The 27,066-nt window shown below is 40.1% G+C and overlaps 1 protein-coding gene across 1 annotated transcript in view; it reads left to right on the forward strand.

Moving 5' to 3' along the window:
- Positions 1–749: 749 nt before the first annotated feature.
- Positions 750–27,066, forward strand: part of WARS2 (tryptophanyl tRNA synthetase 2, mitochondrial) — a 95,765-nt gene continuing 69,448 nt past the window's right edge. Inside the window, exon 1 of the mRNA XM_027535633.1 lies at positions 750–865. Coding sequence (XP_027391434.1) covers positions 776–865 — 90 coding nt within the window. The 5' untranslated portion in view covers positions 750–775. The remainder of the gene's footprint in view (positions 866–27,066) is intronic.

Below are 27,066 nucleotides of genomic sequence, written 5' to 3' on the forward strand. Positions count from 1 at the left end.
CTCCTACCTCTCCCTAATGAATAAATACAATAAAACACATAAATGAATTCTAACGAATCTTTCCCAATATTTTTACTGACAGATTTTTGGGTACATTAACAGAGGTAGGAGTACCCTGTTAACCCTTCTCATAATTTAAGCTAAAACTCAAAACCCTTTCTTCTATCAAGTATCTCCTTCCTTCTGAAGTCTTCTTTAGGGGAGGCTGAAGCACCACAGTCTTTACCATCCCACTTTCCCAATGTTGGCATTTACTTCTTTAACACCTAAAACAGTGCATCATTTATCTGCTACCCCATACACTACTTGAAGGCAAGATGTGTCTTTGCACTTTCAATACCTAGCAGACGGCCGGGTTCAGCAAACGTTTGCAGATCACCTGCATTAACGAGGCCACATAGCTCTCAAAAAACCACCTGCTGCCCTCTAAGAGGATTAGGGAGGTCCCACTGCAAGAGAAACTTCTTAAATGCTTGCCTCAGGACGGTTAGGATCCGAAAGGCTTTTTGACTTTCTTCCAGTTTAAAACTGTTACTAATATCCCGTCCTTCAAGAAACCTGCGCAAATACTAGGTCTCCATGGCATATACTAAAGTCAAGACACATCCGGATCCTAATCCACAGCTGCTCTGCGAATGCCGGACTCCCACCACACACCAGCTCAAAGGACCGCCCCGAGAGCAAGGGCGCATGCGCAGCAAGTAATCGCGCTGAGAATCTGGGATTTCCTCTGACCAGATGTCACTCAAGACAAGACGGCTCCGCCCTTTTCAAGATGGCGCTGCGCTCAATGCGGAAAGCGCGTGAGTGCTGGAACTTCATCCGGGCACTTCATCAAGGACCCGACGCTGCTCCCGTTCCCCAGGTAACCAATGCTCGCCCTTCTTCCGCCGGTTTCCCATCTCGCTAGGTCCTTCTCGCCCCTTTCCTCCCTCCTTTTGCTTCACCCTCCCAGTTTTCTCTGGAGAGTACCGAGCTCTTCCGTTCCTAAGGTTGATTCACCTAAGAGTGCCTTCCTACTCGGAGCGTGAGGACGTTGCAAGGATACGCGTGACGTAACGCGCCCCTGGTGGGTGGTGCGCGCCGCCGCTTGCCCACTTGGCCTTAGTACCTTAGTTTCTGGGCGCCGTAGCTCCACTGTTGCCGGGCAACCCGGGAAGCTCTTCCCTGTGTGAAGTTGTCAGACACCAGAGAGCGAGTCCATCCGGCACTGCCCTCGTCCTGATGTTGCTGTTTTTACTTTCCTTTCCCTAACAGTAAGCCAAGGGACCTGGAGGAGAAATTGGAGAAGACACCTCATTAGTAATTAGAATGTTTAAAGAGGTGCACCCTCATGGCATCCTCTCTCTGGCAGTGCGATACTTGAACAATGTCAGTGTACCTTCCACTCTATTTCTCCCCATTGTCCGGAAGCAGACCTGTATCTAGAAGGTTCTATGAAGGAATTTAAGCAAGCTTTCCAAAGGTGTGGTCCTGTCTGGTAGCACTGCTGTTACCAGGCTCCTCTGTCCATGGAATTCTCTAGGCAAGAATATTGGAGTGGGTTGCCATGCCCTCCTCCAGGGTATCTTCACAACCTAGGAACTGAACCCAAGGCTCCCGCATTGCAGGCGGATTCTTTACCATCTGAGCCACCAAGGAAGTGTGACATGACAAATCATTTTCTCTCTCTGGACTTCCTTTCTTCAGCAAAATGGGTGGAAGAAGGGTTAGACTGATGACAGTGTTACTTCACGCTTTGAAAAATGAGTGGCTCCACGATAACGAAGCCAAAGCAAAGCAGTGATATTAATTATCAAAACCCAGATATAAATTCAACTTGGTTTTCTAATCATCCCATAATTACTTAACTTTCTGTGCTTAAGTGTTCTTCATAGATATTGGCCTAACCAGATTCTTCTAAGAACAGAGGATATTACACTGGAAAGTTATTTATCAAAACAGTTATTTAAATGTTGTTTTAAATTTCAGGTGGCATAGTTAAGTAAGAATTGATTCCTACTTAGATAAATACAGCAAATATCCCTCTCTTTGAAGTTTGGAGATTTGATTCTGTAGTACCAGAATTGGTTGATTTCTGGGAATTCTTGGCGGTCCAGTGGTTAGGACTCTGAGGTTTCACTGCTGAGGGTGTGGGTTCAATCCCTGGTGGGAGAACTAAGATCCCACAAGCTGAGTGGGCGGGGAGATTTGGTTGATTACTATAGTTATATACTATATTTCTAGGTAATAGCATAATAAAACCTGTGAATCCAAAGTTACTAAATCTTAGACTCAAATTCCCTCTCATAACAAACTCAAGAGTTGTGAATGTCATGAGAAACAGAATCAAAGAGAAAAGGAAATCAAACTACAGTCTGCTAATGCTTGTCCCAGGAAGTTTAGGGCATTAAATCATTATAAACGCTAAAGAATAGAATTTGAAATCTCTACTATTGCTTCAGTGGCATTTATGAATACAGTTATCTTAATCAACTGTTAATTTAGATTGTTTCAAGATGTAGATTCTCCAAAATAGTGTTCTCAAACCTTTAATTTAGCTTTTGGTAGAATACAAATTAAATATACAAAAGAGCACTTCTTAAAGCATAATTCTACATGTAAATTTTAAAATTCGTTTTCAGATTCTTTTCCATTATGGCTTATTGCTGCATATGGGATGTAGTTCCCTGTGCTATACAGTAGGACCGTGTTGTTTATGTGTTTTATATATAGTAGTCTGTATTTGCTAATTCCAAATTCCTAATTTAGTCCTCCACTGCCTCCTGTAATTTTCAGTCATTAAAAATGATGGTTTGAAGGACTAGTGCAGTCTTTTGAAAGACCAATTGAGAAAAGGTACAAAATTGCATTCACAGTGTCATAATATTATATTTGCAAATAAATATTTATGTAAGTATCTATGTACAGGAAAAAGGACTAGAAGGAAACAACTGTTCTTAACTTTTTTTGCTTTCTCTTTGGTCTTCCTAAGTAATGGATTAAAAGTGATTTAAGTGTTCTTCTTTAAGCTTTCTGTAGTTTTCACATGTTCTAAGTTGAAGAGATACCACTCTCAGACCCAGAAAAAAGCCTTAAAACATAAATCTTCAGATGAATGCGTAGCCATTATATCATCTGTGCTGTTGTAGATCTCTGAGGGAGAGTTTGTGGGACAGTACTTGTCCCACAGTGCTGTTATTTAAAATGGCCTTAGAAAAGTTATTAAAATGGCTTTAGAAAATGAAAAATTTATGGCCATTTTTCCCGTATGTATCTTCTTTTCACTTGAAAAGCTTCCTTTGAAGTCAAAGAGATTTTGTGAACAGATGCAGAAATATGTGAAGGAAGAATTGGATTCTTAAACCAGATGCATTAGACACTTTTATGATATCTCATAACCTTTGTAGAAAACAAAAATTATTTTGCAGGGCTATAATATAATGAAAAGAAATGTGTATTTATCACATGAATGATTCTATCAACAAGTAAGAAATAGCAATTTGCTTCTTATTAGTTTTGGCTGTACAGTCACTTCCTGCGGTGAGAAGCAAAAGTGGATGAACCATGGCAGTACTTTGCCAGAGTATTGAGATTCGTAGGTTGTTTTAATGATTTCCTATGAAAGCAAAATCTTGGTTAATAACCATGGCATTGGGGACCTTCAGTTATCTCAAGAGGAGGCTTTTGCCCTTCAAGGCTAAATGTAGAATCAAGTTTAAAATGAAAGCTAGAGAGAAAACAGAAATAATAGTGTATCAAGCCTTACTCATTATGAATGTCTACAATTTATATGAAAGCGGTTTATTTTGCCAGGTGTTACCTGACAGGAAACCAGTGAAGTCTGACAAGATGAGAGTAGTCACAGAGTCAGAGGAATGAAGATCTGACATTTTATGTTTAAACACTGATGGCATTAGGTAAATTTAAGCCTGTCATCTTTGACCAAACCAAGAATCCACACTTACTTAAGCACTAACTTATGATTGTATTGTGCAAAGAGTGAAATATTGATGGTTAGTAGACTTTTGCAAGAATATTTGTGATCATTCAGGTGAAGTATAAAATGTCCACATTTTATCACTGTTGAACAACACACTTCTTATTAGCTGTCCCATCCTGGATTTGGCCCAGTATTAAAATACTGTTTCTACTATTTATGGTCACTATATGTGACCTATGGTTATTCAATGAAGGAATCATGCCTGCCAAAAAATAGGCAATGTATTAGATTTTTGATCTTGTGTTTAGTTCTTACAACAAGTCTTTTTTTAAAATCGCTCTTTTTTAAAAAGCATTAAAAAAATCATTTGGGATTAAGAGTCGCAAAATGAGTACAGAGCATTCCTGTATATGCTTCACCAAGCAGCTTCATCTTGCATTATACTTACCAAAGCCAAGAAATTAACATGGGACAATTTCAGATTTCACCGATTTTTCCACTAGTCTCCTGGCTTAGGATCAAATCCGGGATCCCATATTGCATTTAGTTGTCATGCCTCCCCCAGTCAGTGGCACTTCCTCAGTCTTTCATGACCTTGGCCTTTTTGAAGAGAATTGGTTAATTATTTTGTAGAATGTCTCTCAGTTTGAGTTTGTCTGATATTTTTCTCATTAGACTGAGGTTAGACAAGAATCCTCTAGAATACTTCATAACAAGGCTTTAAGATAGGTATTAACACCTTATTTTAAGCATCCAGAAGTAGACTTTAGTTAAGTAACTTACCTAATGTCACAAAGCTAATTACTTATGGAATTAGGATGGTAAAATTGACTGTTAGCATTTCATTCCATATTTTGCAATTAGTATTTGTTGTTAGAGATTTCTGTGATCTTAATGGCATTAAATTGGGATAGTGTTCCCAGTGACTCTTCCCTTTAGCTTTTCTCTGCCTTGTCCATTGTCCAACCGGCAACATGAACTAATCAGCCTGGAAAGCTGTCAGGACTGCTACGACCCTCTGGAAATTGTGCTGGCTGCTCACTGTGCCAGTTTGATTTAGCTACCTCCTCTCTGTGCTTTTCTTAAATAAGGATGTTGTGTGGATGCACTCTAAAGTTCCTTTTAAGCTCAGTCTATGAGTCCATTTGGTTTTTTTTTTTTTGGCTGTGGTGGGTCTTCATTAACTACACGTGGGCTTTTCTTTAGCTGCGGTGAGCAGAGGCTCCTCTTCTCTGTGCTGCCCGTGGCTTCTCTTGATGCAGAGGACGGGGCTCTGGATGCATGGGTTTAGTTACCCTGCACCATGTGGAATCCTCCTGGACCAAGGATCAAACCTGTATCCCCTGCATTGGCAGGCAGATTCTTAACCACTGGACTGCCAGGGAAGTTCCGAGTCCATTTGTTTAAAATGCTATCTAGGTTAATTTTCCACGTGAACTGACTTAGCTTATTCAAAACAATAGTATTTTAAAATCTTTAAAAATCTCTTTGTGTAGCTGATGAAAACTGAGGGTAACTGCTGAAAATACAGAGAGAAAGTATGAATCAATGCTGAGCATTTATGCTAGCAGCCACAGTCAGGAAATGCTGAAGAGGGTGAGGCTGCTGACTGCCAGAATCTTTCTCAGTATACCTATTGCATGTCTACAGGTTACAGAACTGTCTGTGGAGGCTTATACAAATGTGTGTGTGTGTGTGAGAACACGTGCATGCTAAGTTGCTTCAGTGGTGTCCAACTCTTTGCAACCCTATGGATCGTAGCCCATGAGGCTCCTCTGTCCATTGGATTCTCCAGGCAAGAGTACTGGAATGGGTTGCCATGCCCTCCTCCAGGGGATCTTCTCAACCCAGGGACCAACCTGCATCTCTTACATCTCCTGCATTGGCAGGCAGGTTCTTTACCACTAACGCCAACTGGGAAGTCTCTTTCTTTATATATCTATACACACACACACACACACACACACACACACACACACACACACATATAATATATCTATTTGTATATTTAAGCATGTATGTATGCATATCCTTCTATCTTTCAGAGAGGGAACTAACATTTAGCTAAGGCTTGTTATGTGCTAAGCCTTCTTGCTATGTACTATACAGCTTTATCTTATTTACTTCTCACAAAAATCCTGTAAATATTATTCTATCCATTTTGTAAAACTGGAAACTAAGGTTTAAAGAGGTTAGGAAATATTCCCATCAGACAGCTGGTAAATGGCAGTGCCAGGATTCCCACTCAGCCTTTCCTGAGCTCTTCCCACTTGACCAGTGATCTCTTATCAAATAAAATCCTATATGAATCCCTCTTAGATAAAGCAGATAAAAGTAGAGCATTTTTCTCAGAATGGGTGAAAATAATTGCAAATGAAGCAATTGACAAAGGACTAATCTCCAAAATATATTACTACAAGCAGCTCATGCAGCTCAATATCAGAAAAACAACGCAATCAAAAATGGGAGAAGACCTAAACAGACATTTCTCCAAAGAAGACATTCAGATGGCCAATAAACACAAACAATGCTCAACATTGCTCATTATTAGAGAAATGCAAATCAAAACTACAATGAGGTATCACCTCCTACCAGTCAGAACAGACATCATCAAAAAATGTACAAGCAATAAATGCTGAAGAGGATGTGGAGAAGAGGGAACCGTCTTGCACAGTTGGTGGAAATGTAAACTGATAAAACCACAGTGGAGAATAGTATGGAGATTTCTTTAAAAAATATAGGAATAAAACTACCATATGACCCAGCAGTCCCACAACTTGGCATATACCCAGAGAAAGCCATAATTCAAAAAGACACATGTACCACAGTGTTCATTGCAGCACTACTTACTATTTGCAGCAGCTAGGACATGCAAGCAATCTAGGTACCCATCAACAAATGAATGGATAAAGAAATTGGGGTACATATGTACAATGGAATATTACTCGGACATAAAAAGGGATGAATTAGAGTCAGTTCCAGTGAGGTGGATGAACCTAGAGCCTGTTATACAGAGTGACGTGAATCAGAAAGAGAAAAATACTGTCTTAGTGAATATATACGGAATCTAGGGAAAATGGTAATGATGAACCTGTCTAAAGGGCAGAAATAAAGACAGAGAGCAGAGGACACAGAGGGTTGGACAAATTGAGATAGTAGCTTTGGAACATATACATTACCATGTGTGAAATAGATAGCCAGTGGGAAGTTGCTCTTATAACACAGGGAACTCAACCCAGTGCTCTGTGACAACCTAGGAGAGTAGGAAGAAGATTCAAGAGGGAGGGTACATATGTATACTTATGACTGAGTCATGTTGTCATATGGCAAAAACTAGCAAAACATTGTAAAGCAATTATGCTCCAATTAAAAATGAAAAGAACTTTTCTGACTTAAGAAATACTAAAGTAGCTATGGCCCCACTTGCTTGGCCCCTCCTTCCCTCCACACACAACCAGGGACTGCTAAGACGGTGCCACGGTGTCTTGGATTTCTTAAGATAAAGTTTGAAAAATACTTCATCTTCCTTAAATATCCAAGTGGGTTTGTTGGCTTAGGACCACATATGATGGATGGATTTTTAAGGGGCTGCTCTATAAATGAGTTTATATGTATGTATTTTATTAATAAAATGCAACCTTTTTCCATTTATCTTAAGCTAGAGTATTTGAGATAATAGCAGTCAGTTTTCTTTCCTTTCTTCTTTCTTTTCTAGCTTCTTTCATCCAAACACAGTTTGCTTCTGCATAATATGCAGGTGCTTATGCACAGCCTAGCCTCTGTGCATGCGTGCTACGTTGCTTCAGCTGTGTCTGACTCTTTGTGAGCCTATGGATTGTAGCCCGCCAGGCTCCTCTGTCCATGGGATTCTCCAGGCAAGAATACTGGAGTGGGTTGCCATGCCTTCCTCCAGGGGATCTTCCCCACCCAGGAATCGAGCCCAGATCTCTTATGTCTCCTGCACTGGCAGGCAAGTTGTTCACCACTCACCTGGCCTCTAGCCACCTCCCAAAGAGTACTTTCTTCAGCTCTGCTCTTGATCCTGTTTTACCACCACCTATCAGGGGTTCAGGAATCTCTCTTCTATCAGCATGAGGCCTAAGCCTTCCTCCTGAATTTCCACAGGATAAATGTACAGGCTTACGATAGAAGCTGCTCTGCCCATGTGAGGCACTAGATGCAGAAAGATAATTTATAGGCACAGAGGTGATACACTGACTCCAGCATGACTGACTTTAACCCTGCTCAGGCATTAACAGTTTTCTGTCTGTATCATTTCTTAGCAGTGAAAGTGAAGTGTCCGACTCTTTGCAACTCCATGAACTGTAGCCTACCAGGCTCCTCTGTCCACGGAATTTTCTAGGCAAGAGTACTGGAGTGGGTTGCCATTTCCTTCTCCAGGGGATCTTCCCAATCCAGGGATCAAACCCAGGTCTCCCGCATTATAGGCAGATGCTTTACCGTCTCAGCCACCAGGGAAGTCATACCCTACCTCTTATTCCCAGTCAGAAGCTTACACTTTTTCTTAACTACCCTGCTTACTGAGCAAAGCAGGGTCATATCTAGGTTCATCCCACCCCATCATCTGACTGTTTATGGTCTTGTAATCATTTACCAAAATTCATCTACAGCTCTGTTTTTTCTTTGGCACAGTCTTCCTCGCATTGAGCCTACTTCTGGTTGGCTAAGAACTGCATTGTCGACTTTGCTTTTGTCTCTTCAAAAGCACAGTTGACCACCCTGATTTCTAACCCACAGAGGTTCTCTCAATTTCCACTTTTACATTCCCTGCCCTCTAGGCTGGGACACCAACCAGTGGACAGACAGAGATGTCAGTTTCTCCTTTGCATTCCTGTCCTGGTGTTCTAGTGAAATTCTTCAGTCCCAGGTAACTCCACTGTGGATGGAGCCCCTAATGACCTTGGTTACACTGCTTCTCGTTTAAGGTTCTTGGGATAATGATCGTAGATTTTTCATCAGTGCTTTCAGAAACATAATATAACATAGCATATCACAAATAACAATTTTCAAATGGAATCTGTTGTTTTCATTAATAATATTCTGCTCTAATATAACACTTTGTAGTTTTCAGAATGCTTCCCATATTCTCCTTTAATCTTGAGGACAACATGCAATGTTTTGTTATTTAGTTATCTAAAATTTTTACTTATTGATTAAATTTTCATTGTATCTTCCTATTTTTTTATTATCATCATTTATTGTTAGAAGAATCCACTGTATATTTATTTGCCTTTCTGTAAAAAATAAGACAAAAAATTAGCTTCTATGGAACAACACATGGCCTTTTTAAACAGTCAGTTCTACATGTATTTCAGCAGGTAGGAAAACTTTTTAAAACAAAAGTATCCATGTTCTTTCAGTTATCCAAAATCTTGGAATTGTGGAGGCAAGCTTCAAGTGTGTTTCCTTGTAATATATATCCAAAGGAGGGTATGACTTTACAAATGCATTCTTTAGTAACTAATAGTACATATATTAGTATGTACTAATATATTGAGCATAATAAATTGAGCATCAGTGCATGCTCAATTTAGGATGATAAAAATAACTGGAACCAAATCAGCACAATATGAAGCTGTCCTGAGGTTGAATGTAACAATTCCCAGAAAAGAAGCCTGGTGATATTGACAGTTTCAATGATGAAATTTTCACTTCCCAGCAGCGGGGGTTTCTTGGAACTGTTTACATATTCAGTATTAGGACATTGCTAAAAAAGATAAACTGAGACACAGGATGGAGTCACCTTTGACCTGAGGCTCAGGCTGAGGACACAGAGGGGACCTGGCCATTCTCTGGAGCTCTCAACCAGCCGGGCCCGACTTTGAGCTGAAGCACAGGGAACTCCTGAGCAGTAGGCTATTAAAAGCCACACAGCTCTTCTATGCTTGTCCTTTGTTTCTTCTTGGAAAGACTTTGTTCACTCTAGATATACATGTTTCTAGAGCAAAGAATGTTCAGAATTGTGCTTGGCCCTCGAAGAATTTTATTTATTTTTTACCAGTTCTGTAACTATGATGAATTAAATAAGTAAATGTCAGTATCCTTTAAAGGTTTAGTTCAAGAGGTATTATTTTCTTATTTGTACTAAAATTAATTCAATGTTTAATTCATTTTGGGACCCTGGTCTGATGGGACTGTGACCATTTCAGTTATTATGGAATATGATGAGAAGGGAAATGATACCAGCACACTTTTATTGAGTGTTTACCATGTACCATACATTGTTTGAAGCACTTGACACGCATTAGCTTGTTTAATCCTAACAATGCAATGAGGTCATTGTTAATATTAGCCCCATTTTACAGATGAAGCTACTGAGAGGTTAAGTAGCTCGCCCAAGGTCACATAGCAAGTATCAGACCCAAGATGGCAACCCTAGGCAGTACTGATTCCAAATTCTGTGTACTAAATGTATTAAGCGACGTTAAATTCTGAAGCAAATTACCCGTGTTAATACGCTGATAACTGCCATGCAAACTTTTAAATCTGTTCTGTGAAAGTCACTTATATATCTTGCCATGATAACATGCAGAGTAGAAATTATAAATCATCCTCTGTTGTTGCTGAACTTACAGTCTTGTTTGGCTCAATGAGTTATGAGAAAGGAGCAAAGCTGTCTTATAAATTTATCTCCGTGTCTCTCTTTGGCTACTGCCACTAGGATTACCCTGTGTAAAATAAGGGCTTTTAACACATAAGTCCCTAGGTGCATGTAGGAAGTTGTGTTTATACACAGTCTATAGCTGCAAGGTCAACCTGTGCACAGCCCTGCAGGCAGAGGGGAGGTGGTGAGTGCTGAAGCTTATGGATGGCCAGGGGACCACTATCTAGGGTCTAGTTGGGATTTATGGCTAGAATACTTTCTTCAAAAATAACAGAGGTGCAAAGTGAGAAGATGGGAAAGATTAAAGTAATTAGTGTTGTGGGGCATTTCTACAAGGAATGAGTAAGAATTTGATTCTAAAAGATTCTCATTCCAAAAAGTTCTTAGAGTCTATTATAAGTTGAAGTGTTATTACTAATTAGTATATTAGTTGGGATGCTGTTGAGGCTTCACAATTAGCAACATTGAATAGAATTTATTTTACACACCAGACAAAGGGCTTCTCATGAACCTTTCCTTATAACTCCCACAAACAGAGACTTTGCATGGACCGTTCTATTTTATATTCATTCAGCCTCACTCTTTACTCTAATAGTTTGAGCCCCTTTTGGGGAGCAGGAGAATGTAATTGTGAAGGGAAATGGAGCTGTTTACTTAAATCCCTGATTTGGATTCCTGTCCTCCCAGGGGGAGAATGGTCTGAGCAGCCAGTTCATAAATTTACTGGAAGAGAAAAGAGCCTCTTGGGTTGGGGGTAAGTGTGCAGCGTGAAGGTGGAGTCCCAAGGGAGATGTTAAGGGCCAGATGATGTGGAGCCCTTGCCAATTCTGGGGAGAGAGCCAGGTTGGCCCTCCGTGGATACTGGTTACCTGGCCATCTTGGTTGGGAAGGAAATTCCTTCTGTGCAGGCAATATTGGCTTCTCCCATGGCTGGCAAGTTTCCAGGCACCCCCATGCTGCCAAGCTGTGAAACTCAGTAACCCAGAGAAGCCAGTGTCTAGAGACTCAACAGCCATACAAACATTACACTTGTCATCTTAAACTTGACTGACCTCTCACGAAGAGGAAGTGTGGTAAAGCAGAAGGGACACGACTTTCAGGATCAGTCAGATTACATGCTAACTGTGTGATGTCAGGCAAGTTATGCAACCTCACTATACCTCAGTTTCCTCATCTGCAAAGTATTAATAGTAATACTCACATGGTAAAACTTTTATGTGGATTCAAAATTCTATCATATGTGTAAAGTCCCTTGGCCAATGCACAGCACCTGGTGGGTCCTCTGTGCTTTATGATGGTTATGTCTTCAATAATATATAATTCTTCTCACCTACTTTGCTCTCCTTTACCTCTTACCAATCTTAAGAACCTTGTGATTCTTCTCATTTCCACACTATCCTTCCCCTTCATTTCAGTTCAGTTCAGTCGCTCAGTCGTGTCCAACTCTTTGCGACCCCATGAATCGCAGCACGCCAGGCCTCCCTGTCCATCACCAACTCGCGGAGTTCACCCAGACTCACGTCCATCGAGTCGGTGATGCCATCCAGCCATCTCATCCTCTGTCGTCCCCTTCTCCTCCTGCCCCCAATCCCTCCCAGCATCAGAGTCTTTTCCAATGAGTCAACTCTTCGCATGAGGTGGCCAAAGTATTGGAGTTTCAGCTTTAGCATCATTCCTTCCAAAGAACATCCAGGGCTGATCTCCTTTAGAATGGACTGGTTGGATCTGCTTGCAGTCCAAGGGACTCTCAAGAGTCTTCTCAAACACCACAGTTCAAAAGCATCAATTCTTCGGCGCTCAGCCTTCTTCACAGTCCAACTCTCACATCCATACATGACCACTGGAAAAACCATAGCCTTGACTAGACAGACCTTTGTTGGCAAAGTAATGTCTCTGCTTTTGAATGTGCTATCTAGGTTGGTCATAACTTTCCTTCCAAGGAGTAAGCATCTTTTAATTTCATGGCTGCAATCACCATCTGCAGTGATTTTGGAGCCCCAGAAAATAAAGTCTGACACTGTTTCCAATGTTTCCCCATCTATTTCCCATGAAGTGATGGGACCAGATGCCATGATCTTCGTTTTCTGAATGTTGAGCTTTAAGCCAACTTTTTCACTCTCCTCTTTCACCTTCATCAAGAGTCTTTTTAGTTCCTCTTCACTTTCTGCCATAAGGGTCAATCTGACTAGATTAACCTCCCCAAAGCAGTGTGCTAATGATGTTGTTCCCTTGTTCAGAAATCTTTGAGGGCTTCTCATAAAGTTTAGACTCCTTATAACCCCTCATTCCGACCTTCCTTTCACAGTCCAGATCCAAAACACTTCTCTAGGTCATTGCTGTCCTACCTACATGGATCCTCTGCCCTGGAGTTAATAGAATTTCCAAGTTTGCTCAGAGCTATTTCCTTTGACTTCTTTGTTAATGTTACTATCTCTCCTTGTAAAAACCTTTCTTCCCATTTAAATTTGTATGTACCATCAAAGAGTGGTGATTCTTTAAAATAAAAAACAAGCAAACAACAAAAACATAACTCATGTATGGAAAACTGTCCTTTAGCTGGAAATGATTGCTCCCATTTTGAAATTTTATAGGACTTTGTACCTTTCTTATAGAAATTAACAAATCCTTCCTTATATACTCTCTCTTCTTATGGACATTTGCTTTAAGACAGATGGAAAGCTTGATTTGGAGAAGGGGTTGTTTTTTATTCAGACTTTTTTGTGAACACTCCACCAGGAAACAGTTTATGATATATACATTGTTTCACAGGTGCAGCTTCCGTTTTTCATAACTGTATCTAATTATACTGGGGTTTGCTACCTCTGTAAATTATACTAAAGTTTGTTACCTTTGTATATAGAAAAGCATAGACAAACTGAGAATTAAGATGAGAAGGTTTAAAAAAAAAAAAAAGATGAGAAGGTTTTATTTTGAGTGTAGTTTTGCCTCAAGAGACTGTCTAGTTCAATAAACATGCATATTATCTATACAACAAATGACATCACGCTTTGTAGTATTAAAAGTATGCTTTCAACTCCTGAAGGAAGTATAATGTTCATTTATTATGTCAGCATTGATACAATACAATTTTTCTTAATCGTTCATTGTAAGTTCCTTTAAAGCAACCTGTGAAGGCATGCCTTAGGACCTTTGCTCTACAGATCTTGGTACGCTCTGCAGAGATATAGAAAACAGCCCTAAGTTTCATTGTACTGTTACACTGTGTAGACAATAAGGCCATTTGTAAGTGTCCCACCTGGAGGAGGAAATGGCAGCCCACACCAGGAATCTTGCTGGGAAATCCCATGGATAGAGGAGTGCAGGTTACAGTCCATGGGGTTGCAAAAAGCAGGCATGACTTAAGTGACTAAACAACAGTAACAAGCTTCCCATCCAGTGCTACTCCATTTTCCTTTGGACCATGATAGAGTACAGTGGGGCTTCCCAGGTGGCTCAGTGGTAAAGAATCTGCCTGCCAATGCAGGAAACTTGGGTTTGATCCCTGGGTTGGGAAGATCCCCTGGAGAAGTGAATGGTAATCCACTTTAGTATTCTTGCCTGGGGAATCCCATGGACAGAGGAAACTGGTGGACTATAGACCATGGGGTCACAAAGAGTCAGACACAACTGAGTGACTGAGCACGCACACACACACACACACACACACACACACACACACACGAGTACAGTAGTATGATTCAAGAAGAATTTATATCTACATTACAAAGAACTTACATTTTCTTCTTTTAAAATGGCCTATTGACATTTTAGTAGTTGTTAAGGAAAGTTTATTGTTATACTTCCTTACCAATTTATCATTTACATGTTTAATAAAACCCCAAATCAACCTAGCATAATCACAGAACTGTTTTATGATAGGATGTCTTGTCTGTTAGATGGGGTTTAGTTGCAGCATCTTCCTGATAAGTTCGTGACTACAATGGCCAAACATCTTGTTAAACCCAGGATGAGTTGTATCCATCAATCTTTAAAATGTCTTGGAAATTCCAATGTTTCAGCATCCACATGACATCTCCCACATTGTTTTTCACATTCTAAAATAGAACAGAAATTCTTTAGCAGACCATGTGTCCTTAATTTTGATTGGGAATATATTAACATATCTATGACTCAAACAGAGACACAGCTTTCCCCTCATCTTATTTTTCTGTTTAAATAGCAGACTTTTGGTCAGTGTTCCGTGACTCCTGTCTTCCTGAAAGTCAAATGCCTGCCTTCACACTGACTGTGGAGAGAGGGTCATCCAGCTTCCATGTGGACCACATGTAAGAAGGAAGGGGGAGAGAAAGAAGGGACTCTTCCAAAAAAAAAAAAAAATAACAAAGCCAAGATCCCTGACAAGATAGCTGTCAGCTGAGTAGCACTTTAAATTATGTGTTTAGAGAGATCATCAAGAAAAGCACATAAAGTAGGAAAAATAATTTTCAAAAATTAGCAGTTTTTAACCCTTCATAGTGTTAAACTGAGAGAGAGAGACCAGAGTTGAAAAATCCAACAGAGAGATGAGAGAAGAATCACTAAATTGTGGGTCAAAGGATTCCAAGAGTGTAGAGAATTTCAAAGGAAAAATGAAGAGCAAAATAGTGCTATAGTATATGATACAAACTAAAAATTACCTCTCAGGGTTTATAACTGGTGTATCACTAATGATATTAGCAACAACAACAGCTTTAGAAGTCATTGGTGCAAATTAATGAGATGAGAGGTGAGGAAGTTGGGACTGCTCTTGTGAGGAGCCTAAATGAGAATGACGTGCCAGAGAGGGAGAACAGAGCTTTAAAGAATGATCTGACCAAGAAGATTGTTTGGAGGTAAGGTCTTTGGGGATGGTGGAGACTTGAGCATGATTGCAGGAGCCAGTAAAGATGGAGAGATTGCAGATACAGGAAAGAGATGGAAAGAAATGCACTCCAGAGCAAATGATTGAACATCAGGAGAAACAGATAAACTCTGAGGCTGGGAGAAAGGGGGTAGAGATGACTGTGGGTCTAGATGAGTTTGGGGTGGGAAATTCAGGAACCCTAAAACCTGAGGGGTATAAATTCACTCAGGGAGCTTCAGTCCTGAGATAATGGAATCAGATAGTGGTTTAGCGGATAAGCACTGAAAGTCAGACTGCCTGGGTTCAAAGTCAAGTTCTATTCGGTAATTGGAAGTCCTTGGGCAAGTTACTGACATCTATTCCTCATTTTCCTCATCTGCAAGATGAGTTAAAAGCTTGAACTCCATAGGCAGACTGCCAGAGTTTGGAAATAGTAAGCTCTCCTTCCAGCTAGCAATACGTACTTGGCAAATTGTTTAACTTTTCTATACCTCAACTTCTTCATCTGTAAAATGGAGACAATAAAAATGTCTACCTCCCAGAATTACTGTGAGGATTAAGTGAGTTAATGTTTATGTGTCTGGAGCAGTACCAGGCACATCCTTAATACTACGTACGTTTTTAAAAATGGTTCATTAAGCAGTGTTGAGAATCTAGGGCCTAAGAAACTATAACTTAAATTTATGGGTAGATTCTACATTGTTTTAAGATTTCTCACCATAAGTGCTCAGCTACCAAAATATGTAAGTGAAGAATGAGCTTTTTAGCCTTGACCCAGGATTGGAGTTTCTGCATGGCTGTCAGGACATAATGGAGATATGAAATCAGATGGCTAACAGGAAGGTGGACGTGGGGAAGACAATTGTATCTTAGAAGCAATTATAAAGACTTTGTCTTTTATTAGGATTGAGTTGCAAAGCCATTGGAAGGCTTTGTTTGGAGGAAGGAAGGCTGACACAGGTTTTTAAACTTACCCTGGCTGTTATGTTAAAAATAGAAGAGCAAGATGAAAGTAAGACCAATCAGAGGCCAGTACAAGATCTGCATAAGGGATGACAGTGGCTTGGACAAGGATGTAATAGAAATGTGCTTGTGTGTTTAGTCACTTAGTCGTGTCCAACTCTTTGCAACCCCATGGATTGTAACCCACCAGGCTCCTCTGTCCATGGGATTTCCCAGGCAAAAATACTGGAGTGGATAGCCATTCCCTTCTCTAGTGATCTTCCTGACCCAGAGATCAAACCTGGGTCTCCTGCATTGCAGGTGGCTTCTTTACCATCTGAGCCACCAGAGAAACTCAGTAAGAAGATTTCATCAACGATGAGAAGTAGTCAGATTCTTGATATTTATTTTAAAGAATGTACAGTCAACAAGGTTTTTTTGTTTGTTTGTTTTTTACTGATTATCTGATCAGTACAAGGGGAAGAAGGAATCAAGATTGATTCCAAGGTTTTTGGCTAGAGCAACTATAGGAATGAATTTGCCACTTGCTAAGATGGTAAAGACAGCAAGAGGAATAAGACTTTGGGGATTGGGTTGAAGATCAGGAGTTGAGTTTTAGACATCAGGAGTTTAGATGAATAGTTTAGATCAGGAGTTTAGATGACTAGTTAACATTTGAATGGAGATGTCAGGTAGACAGTTGAATATATGAGACCCAACCTCAAGAGAGACATCTAAATGCAGACATTAATTTGTAAGTCTTCAGCATATACTGTGCTTAAAGCTATGAGATTGGGTGTGATCATTTAGGCAGTGTTTTTAGAAAGAGAAGAGGTCTAAGTACTGAAGCTGTGTGAGCATTTCAACTTTAAGAGACTGGAATGATGAGAAGAACTAGCCAAGATAGTAGTAGCCGGGTAGGTAGGAGTCCAGTTCACGTGCATCTGTGCATTTGCGCAGTACACACACACAGGCACACACACACGTTTTTGCACATGCATACGTGCACACAACATATCCTATATGAAGACAGAATGATCAGGGGTACCAGCTACTTTTCTTTATGGATTACTTGCAGGAAAATTTAATTTCTCTACTTGTAGGAAAAATTAATTGGGAAACCAGGTGATTAAATAAGGTGGCTTGATGGATGTGGAATCAGAACAAGGTGTGTGTGTGTGGTGGGGGGTGGTCTTTGGGTTACCTCACTGGTGACTGTAATTAAGCTGTGATAACCCAAAACGCCGCCCTCACTTTGGAGCATACATGCTTCTTGGACAACATATTCCTGACTGGTGTCATAGCACTATTTCCCTTGGACGTGGCTTTAAAACAGATGGCCAGAGTTTTCCCAAAGGAGCTGCTTTTTCTAAGCTTCCACCCCTCCAGGAGGCATATTCTTTCCTTAGATATGTTAATGTACCTCATCTTGTTTCCATTAAGTCTTGTCCTCAAGAGTTATACTTTGGGGGGTGGGGGGCGTGTCACTATTTCCTAAAATATGGACCTTCTACCTAGAAAATTATGTACATAAACTCTCAAAATTTTGTGTACAGTTTTACAAGTCCATGAATCCAGCTTAAGAACTACTTGAAGTTTACCTTTCTGTTTTGTTGGCTCGTGGAAGGTAAACTTATTCCTTTCTTTGAAAGCCCCCTTTATTGTTGTCTCCTGTACCACTTACTACTTACAAAGCTGGTCTTATGAGCTACACCATAGGATTTTTATGTGAAATTATTTAATAATGAAGTAGTCCTGGCACTTCAATGAGTGAAATCTTTTGTCCGAAGAAGGAGGTAGACTGTCATACCATATGCCTTCAAAAGGACTCAGTGAAGTTCTAGTGTGTGCGTATACAATAACACAAATGTGCAAGGCTCATGCTCACCAATTCTGAAATTCAGCCTTTAGTAAGTGGTGTGTGAATCTTACTATAAAATGCTGCTGCCTAAACATTTAAGAATATATATATATATATATTATTAAAGTTTGGAGGAAACAGAGGAAGATTGAAAATATTTGCTTAAAAGGTGAAAAAAAAAAAGCTATCCAGAATATTAAGAGCAACACCCATCTGAACTTCACAGAAAGTGTCATGAGAGTGCCAGTGATTAGAACTGATCAGATATTTGGCTGTCCTTTTCAACCAGAAGATGGATTTGAACCATATTACTACATCCATCGTTTAGTTTTGAAGAGAGAGGGGGGAAAATAAAGTCAATTATTTGTCTCTTTGTTCAAAGGCCTTTTTTGTATTGTAGATCCCTGAAAAGCTGGTAGAGAAGCCAGCCTTTCACATCCATTAAGGTTAGCTCTGAAACTGTTGAATTTGATCTCTTCCATTTGCCATCTGGATACAGTAGAGAAAAAGCTATTCTGCATTGGGTTGCTGGACACCATCCAGAAAATAATATGTCAGGGGCATCAAAGGCTTGAGGCACTTGGTCCAGTCTGTCTAATGATCACAGGCAGGGTCTGCTCTCCAGTTTTGTAGTATGTTTTATTTTTGCAGTGACAATATATATCCCAGTAAAATAGATCACAAGGATTACTGCCAACTTGTCAAAGCTAGGATTCTTCCATCATACACTTCAAAAAAAGCGGCCAGATTTTAATTGGGCAAAGCTTGACTCCCAAAACTGAGGAAGCTTCATCTCATCACAACCTGTACCCTTTCTTAAGGAGAGCACTTAATACAAGAAGGATTTTAATTCCTAAGATTGTTTCATCTCACATCCAAATGCCATATTTTTAAAGTCTCCTTAAAACTGACCTCATTTAAAGTTGTATTCCTTACTCTCTTTATAAGTGGGCCCAGTATCTGGACAGCTAATGACCAAGCTGGCAGCTTTCCAGGATTCTGACAACCACATCTCATTATTCACACCAACTGGAGCCAATTGTGGCTGGATTTTTTTTTTTTTTTTTTTTTTCCGTTCTATTCTGTTATTTAAAAATGTGGATAGGAAGCAACAGCAAGCAATGGCATGTCATTTGGTATCCTCTGGGATTGGGAGCAGCCTTGCATAATAGGTCCTGTAATATCAGGGGCATATGGCTGTGTTTTAAGGTAGCTGGAGGCCATCTAACTCTAAGCTCTGATAAAGCAAGTTTAGTTTGGGTCTTTGCAGATTGTATTTAGGGATTAATTTATAGCTTCTGCAATAGGTATAATCATAGGGCAGTTGCTGTTCTGTCTCTTATGCTGGTAGGGGGTAGCAGGAAGAGTTGCTGAGCCCTAATCATGGACATTACTTTTCTTTGTGGACAAGCATGGTTGCCAAGGAACTCGCAAGTCTCCCATGCTGACCTCGGAAGCTGGAGAAACCCTGGCTGGGTTCTGGCCAGCTTACTGAAAGGGGTGTCGTGGACAGTAGTACTCTGGTTGTGTGCCTTGTTCAGGTTATCCAGTAGATGGTGGTGGTGGTTTAGTCGCTAAGTCATGTCTGTACTTGGGACCCCATGGACTGTAGCCTGTGAGGCTCCTCTGTCCATGGGATCCACCAGGCAAGAATATCGGAGTGGGTTGCCCTTTCCTTCTCCAGGGGATCTTCCCAACCCAGGAATCAAATCTGGCTCTCCTGCAGTGCAGGCAGATTCTTTACTGAGCTATTATTCTGCTCCAAAATGGTACCGTCCACACTCTCATTGTTTAGGACTTTATTCTCAGAATCTTCCTGTTCTTTTCCATTTAGATACTGCATTGAAAACAACAAATACTTCTCCTCCATGAAGAAACACAAGTGAAATCTCCAAACCATACATCAAGTAAAGCAGCATTATCCCCACTAAGCTCTGTGCACATGCTCACAGCTTCTGTTTGGTTATTACCAGGATAGACTGGGGGCTTCCCTGGTGGTTCGGTGGGTAAAGAATCCGCATACAGTGGAGGAGACACAGGAGACTTGGGTTCAATCCCTGTGTCGGGAAGATTCCCCAGAGAATGAATATGGCAACCCACTCCAGTATTCTTGCCTGGAGAATGGACAGAGGAGCCTGGCAGGCTACAATCCAAAGGATCGCAAGAGTCAGATATGACTAAGCACGCACACACTCATGCAGGCTGGACTAACCCTTTCTGTAGTTGGCGCGTTGTTTTTTCTATAGTTTCTACCTGCTCTCAGATCCCCTCCCTGGCTTAAAAATAAAGGGAAGATGGTGATGTCAAGTCATTATTAGAGCCAGACTTCCTGGCCCAGCCACCTCCTTCCCAAGGGACTTACCCTGTCTGTGCCTTAGTCACCTTACCTGTGACATGGGACTAGTTGTAGCACCTACTGTTTTGTTATAGGTTTGTTCCAACAGTTGAGCAGCAATGTGAAGAAAGAGCCTGGCATACCACAGTGCTCAATATATATTTGCTACTGTTGTTATTATTTGATGTACTTTAATATGAATGGATTTCATTATTTTCACTTCAACCAAATATTTAGCATTTTGAACCCTTTATTATTCATTGAACATGAAAAAGATTTTGAATTCTGCTGAAAGAATTTCAGGGATGCACAAGCAGGAAAGATTGAGCAAGGGCAGTCCTTCAGATCACACTATTGCCCTGCTGGCTCTGAAGCTGCAGCAGAACACAGTGAGTTGGAGGAGCTGAGTGGCCCCATTCCTTACATGAAGTCCCTATAGCTATAGCTGGGGGCTTGTCCTGGGGCTCAGTGGGAAAGAATCTGCCTGCAATGCAGGAGTCACAGGTTCAGGCCCTTTGCTGGGAAGGTCCCTGGAGGACGAAATGGCAACCCACTCCAGTCTTCTTGCCTGGAAGATTCCATGGACAAAGGGGCCTGGCGGGCTGTAGTCCATAGGGTTGCAAAGAGCCAGACACAGCTGAAGCAGCTTAGCATGCATGCTCAGCTCACTGGAAGATAAGCTCCAGGAATGCAGGGATTACATCTTTTCCTTCACCTTTGTTTTACCAGTGTCTAGAACTGAGCCTGATCTCAGCTCAGCCCCTCACAGACTCCTGTGATGATTTTTTTTTAATATACTTATTTATTTGGCAGTGTTGGGTCCCAGCTGCAGCACTCAGGATCTTCCACTGCATGTGGGATCTTAGTTCCCTGAGTAGGGATCAAACCCAAGTCCCCTGCATTGCAAGGGGATTCTTAACCACTGGACCACCAGGGAGTCTGTTTTTAAAAGATATTTATTTACTTTTGTCCTTCAAAGAAAATTTTATTTAGTGCCATTATCTGTCTGGACCCCTTCTTAGTTTTAAAGCATCCCCTCTGAGCTTTGCTGGGTACGGTGGCCTATGAGAATTAAAACACTGTTTTATCATCAACTTAGCATGGGCCTGATACCCTAAATGTGTAGCTCTGATAAACTTGATTAGGCCAGAGACTCTTTACCTAAACCCAGACCCAAATGTTGGGATGTGAATTACCAGCAGCCTGAGATAGAGGGTGCAAGAGATCAACTTGACCTCTTAATTGGGGAAGAGGGGAGTCTTAGGGAGCCTGGCTCCAGGCAGGGTCATAGGGATGGCAGAAAGGGCAGGATTCACCTGGTAACAAACAGGACCCATGCGTGGTCCTTGAAACTGATCAATTCAATAAGTCATTCTTTGACCCAAGTGGGGAGCAAGAGAAGGCGAAGAAGGGAGTCTCTTCCTTCAGTGAGCTTTATCTGTCATAGAAGAACAAAGGTAAAAACAGCTGCTGTGGCGTAGGACCCCATTTAGCAAGTAAGAATGGAAAATCGGGAACCAACAGAGACAAAATTGAAGATACCAGGTAGACAGAAATACAAGCAACACAGTGTAGTTTTGTGGAAATCAAGGAGAGGGTTTTGAAGTATGATAATAAAGAGTGTCAGTTGTTAGATTCAAAGAGGTCTTTGAAGAACAACAAGGCAGATGAGGCTGTTGGAGTGAAGGATTAAGGAACCATTATTAATTTAGAAAAGCTGTAGTAAGTTGGTGGTTGAGAAACCAGTTTACGGGGAGTTAAGAGTGGTGGTGGCAAGTACAGGGTTCTTCTCATGGTAATTTTGGGGAAGAGTAGAAAAGGAAGAAATAACTCCATATAGGGCTAGACCTCTTTCTGTACTTCTACACAATGGGAAAGAATGTAGAAAGATGTAAGATTTAAGATGGAAAAAAGCAAAAGAAAACTTGATGGAGAAATATTCTTAAGAACACAAGAAGATATAAAATCGGTAGCACCGTGGGAAAAGATTAATCTTAGAGGGATTTTCCTCTCTAAAACAGAAGAGGAAAGAAGATGGTTATCTACATGGAAATATTTGGCAGTACAGAGTAGGGAAGCTGATGCTACATATTGAACTCAGTAAAAATGGACTAGGGTCATCTAATAAGAGGGGAGCTCCTGGGTCTTAAGTAGACTAGAGATTTTAAATTAGCTATAAATAAAACGGACCAGTGAATTGCTAGGCATGGCACAATAGTCATTGAGCTACAGAATTCTCAAGGGCAGGGATCATGTATTGCTCTTGTGTCCCCACTGATACAAGAACACAGTGTTTGTACCATGGTTAGTCCTCAATAAGTATTTGAATGGATGGGTGGAAGGATGGGTGGATGGATGGATAAATGGACGAGAGAAAGGAAAGAAGAAAGGAAGGGAGGAAGGAAGGAAGGAAAGCAGGATTGGTGGATGGTTGGATGGTCTGTTACCTACATGTGTGTATTGAAAGTTTATTTTAATTGAATTAAACTATTCTTGACCCTAAATGAGGGCCTAGGTGAAATCAAGTATAGTCATTAGACTAAGCCCTTAACAGTTTGCAGTTTGGAAACAGGACTTAATATATGACACCTTTTGTCTAAACCCTCAGTTTTTGTTCACTTTCCTTAGGATGCGGAACGGCAGTGGTATTTTGTCAGTGCTGGCTGATTGCGTCGTTAGATCTGGCACACATTATTCTGCTGCTTATAGCTTCTGGCCCAGGTTCAGAAATGTCATTTTTGGGCCCCTATTTGCAATTTCAGGGTCCCCCAAAGAACCTGTACCTTCCTGCTTTTGCCTCCTCATCTGAGTTACTAAATTCTGGTAACTTAGATAATTTAGATGTCCTTACTTAAAGCTGAATGACTGGCTTGTGTGTTAGACTTGGAATCCATGTTAGGAATTCTGTATCAGATGTAATAAGTGAAGATCCAGATTTCAGATTTAATGGTTTGTTTTACAAGTAAAAAGTAAAAGATGGAAGGGAAAGGAAGGTAAGGACAGACAGTGCTTGAAAAAGAAAAGGAAAAAGACTTCTAGTCTTTCATTTTTCTAAGAGAAGAAACTGGTGATGACACTCTCCTTTAGTCAGTAATTATAGTTAGAATACCTGTGGTATACAGAAGCATGAGACTAGTAAAGTGTAACTTTTTCACTGGGAAGACTGTTTTATTGTCCTTTATTTAAAAAATAGCATGGGCTTGTTTTTATTTTAAATCAGTGAACTGATATTCCAAATCAGTTATTTCCTAGTGAGGGGAAGTTGAAATAATTCTGATACTAAAACATACATTCTGCTCAACTTGCCAGTTAATGTCAGGAGTTTGCTGTTTCATTACCACCAGGGACACTAGTAGGACCAAAGCATTTTTCTCCAGGTTGCTTTTGGTTGTTTGGAAATGTCACAGTGGAAGCCCTGGCCCCTTGAACCAGAGCAACAGCAGGTGAGCAAAGGAGGAACTGGATTTCAAAATATTTTGTTTTAAGAGGTTATTTGTTATGTTGAAGTCATCACACAACATCTGATGTTGATTTTGAGATTGTTAATGTATCCTTTTTAAGCATTCAGATTAAAAAACATAAACACATTTCCACTCAGTTTTCCCATAAATCCCATCCCCTCACTCAACTCAAAACATCCTGACCTGCAGTGTTCTGTTGTGCTTCTGCCCTTGCTGGCTTAGGCTGCTCCCGGGTTCCTTGGGGGCGGGGCAGGGGCGGGGGCAGGGGGTTGGGGGTGGGAGCAGTGCACGCTGCGTCTTCCAGAAAAAGGAAATAGTGCTGTATTGTACAGTAGACACACTCTACCTAAGGGCAGAACTAGTCAAAAGTCAAATTGAGTTTACACTACAAGCTCTTTGTGTGCTTGCAAATTGCCTTCTAACTGTACCTAGTTAAAATAAAATCAGGAAATTATCACATAAAATCCATCCTGAACCTTAAAGTAAAATTGCTTACATTCTGAGCAGAGTTGAACAACTTTATCAAGGGTTCGTAAAAATAGTTTTTTCAGCACATTTTATTCTAATAGTGTGTTGTTATAGATTCAGCTAAGATTGCAATACAGGGACTTCCTTGGCAGTCCAGAGGCTAAGACTTTGCCTTCCAGTGCAGGGGGTACAGGTTCGATTCCTGGTCAAGGAGTGAAGATCCCATATGCCCTGGGGCCAGAAAACAGAAACAAGAATGTAACAAATTAAAGAATCAAAAAAATCTTAAAAAGATTGTCATACATTAAGAATTTGGAAAGGTGTTCTGATAGTTGTAGGTGTTGTTGATAAAAGATGCGAAGGTAACCCGGCAAAGGATAATTTGAAAATGTCCTTCTAGTCTTGTGAATATCCTTCCCTCATTCTCTTCCCTGGGGATGCTGAGTAAGATAAGACCAGACTTCCAGCTCCTGCACTGTGGAAGTGTCATACGGTTAGTATGCATTCCTACCTCACTTATGTACATATATTAAACCTCCACTCTGTTGATGTTAAGAATGTTAAGAAACATGAATCTTGCCCGTGAGAATTTCACTGGCTGGTGAGGGTAGCAGACTTGCTGGAAAAGTAAATTACAGCCCAATCAAATGCTGTACTAGAGGGAGAACAAAGCATTGTGGGTACTTAAAGGAGCAAGTAACTCAACTTAAACCTAGGGAAGCTGGGGAAGACTTCATAAATGTGGTGACAACTGAACTGAGTCTTAAAAGATAAATTGAAATCTGGCAGGTGAAAGGCACACCAGGCAGAGAGAAGTGAATGTGCAAAGGGTTCAATTTTGGAAAGAATATGGCTTCTTCAGGTAACTAAAAGAAGTAGACAATTCATGGAGTAAAGCAGTGAGAAAAAAAAGGCTGAAAAAAATACACTTAATTTCTTAAGTCTTCTTGGGTCTTCTTAACTCATCAGTGCTGGTGGGATAGAAACCAGCAAAATTGCTAGAAACACAAGAGAACTTGCAAAATACTTTGTTACGTAATTCTTCTAATAGGTCATTGGGCTATTTATTCTCCAACAGTGCTTTTTTTAAAAAAAGTTGTCACCAAGATGGAAAATTAAAAAAGAAAATCATCTATATATTATACTTTGGTATAACTCAACTGATGACATTTCAATAGCATCATTTTTACACAGCTGGGGTTCTGCCTGTCCTCACAAAACAGCTTTGTTTTACTTTGTACATACATTTCTCGCTCTTCATTATTTGATGGTTATGACACAAACATCTGCAGTTACTTTCTCAATAACTATGATTATTTAATAGTAATATACAAAATAAGTTAGTGTTACTTTTCACAAAAATGTCCAAGAACTGAGGTAAGCACCAGTGTCGTTTGTGGTACCAAGTATTTCATCATTAATCATTATTCAGTATATAGTAATTTGTCATCTAAGTAGTTGAAAAATAAGACTACTTTCAAGATGTACTTTCAAGCCATCTGATTGAAACTGTTGAAGATGGGAATATTCTGTTACTTACACTAATTATTTTACTTACTAATATTTAGTCATAAAACAGAATTATGTGCAACAAAAAAAAATTTCCAATTGAAGAGGAAAGGGTCTCAAAAATGCCAAGGGAAATTGTATTTAAAATCATTACAATTTGAATGTGAGTGCTGCTGTGTGGTGAAGTTGTTGAAAATTTTTCATTTTTGACTCAAAGTATGTTTATAAAAATAGAATATGCTCATACAGATACATAAACTATGTAAAAATAGTCAGATTTGGAAATTTATTGGAAAACAGTGTTTACTTCAAAAGGGACATGATAAATATTCATTGATGAATAAAGGTAGGTTTTTGGAATTGAAAGTCAAACTAAAATGTAAAGGAGAATAATTATTTTGGTTTCTATTTTACAACTTGATCAGCACCAAAATGCACAAATTCCAAATAAAATAATTGGAATCAGAGAAATGAAACTATGATACTGCATTACTTTATAAATGAGATAAATGTTTGTTCAGCTTAGTCAATGATAAATGATGAGACAATTTAAAGCAGAATGAAAAAACGTCATCAATTTGTATAAACAATCAGAAAAAACAAGTCTCCCTTAATTAAAGAAATATTCTTGAATTTCATTAGGCACAATGAGACAACTGACTAAGGAATGCAGAGTTATTTTGCACATGTACACACACAGTGAGTGCAAATCAGAACTATGACATTTCCATTAAACATAAATAGAAAATTGAATGTGGGGTGGTGAAGTTTTAGAGGAAGGGCTAAAAACTCAACTGTGAAAAATTCTAAGGTTTATTAACAAGAGTGGGGCTTCTCTGACGGCTCAGTGGTAAAGAATCTGCCTGCAATACAGGAGATGTGAGTTCGATTTCTGGGTCAGGAAGATTCTTCTGGAGAAGGAAACGGCTACTCACTCCAGTATTCTTACCTGGGAAATCCCATGGACAGAGGAACCTGGCGGGCTATGGTCCATGCAGTTGCAGAAAAGTCAGACACGCATTAATAAGTATAAAGAATTGGAAACTCTGAAATGACCTCTATGCTGACACTTCTTTGACAACAGAGCCTCTAGATCTGCA

Source organism: Bos indicus x Bos taurus, chromosome 3 (assembly GCF_003369695.1).
Source record: "Bos indicus x Bos taurus breed Angus x Brahman F1 hybrid chromosome 3, Bos_hybrid_MaternalHap_v2.0, whole genome shotgun sequence".
NCBI classification, from domain to species: domain Eukaryota; kingdom Metazoa; phylum Chordata; class Mammalia; order Artiodactyla; family Bovidae; genus Bos; species Bos indicus x Bos taurus.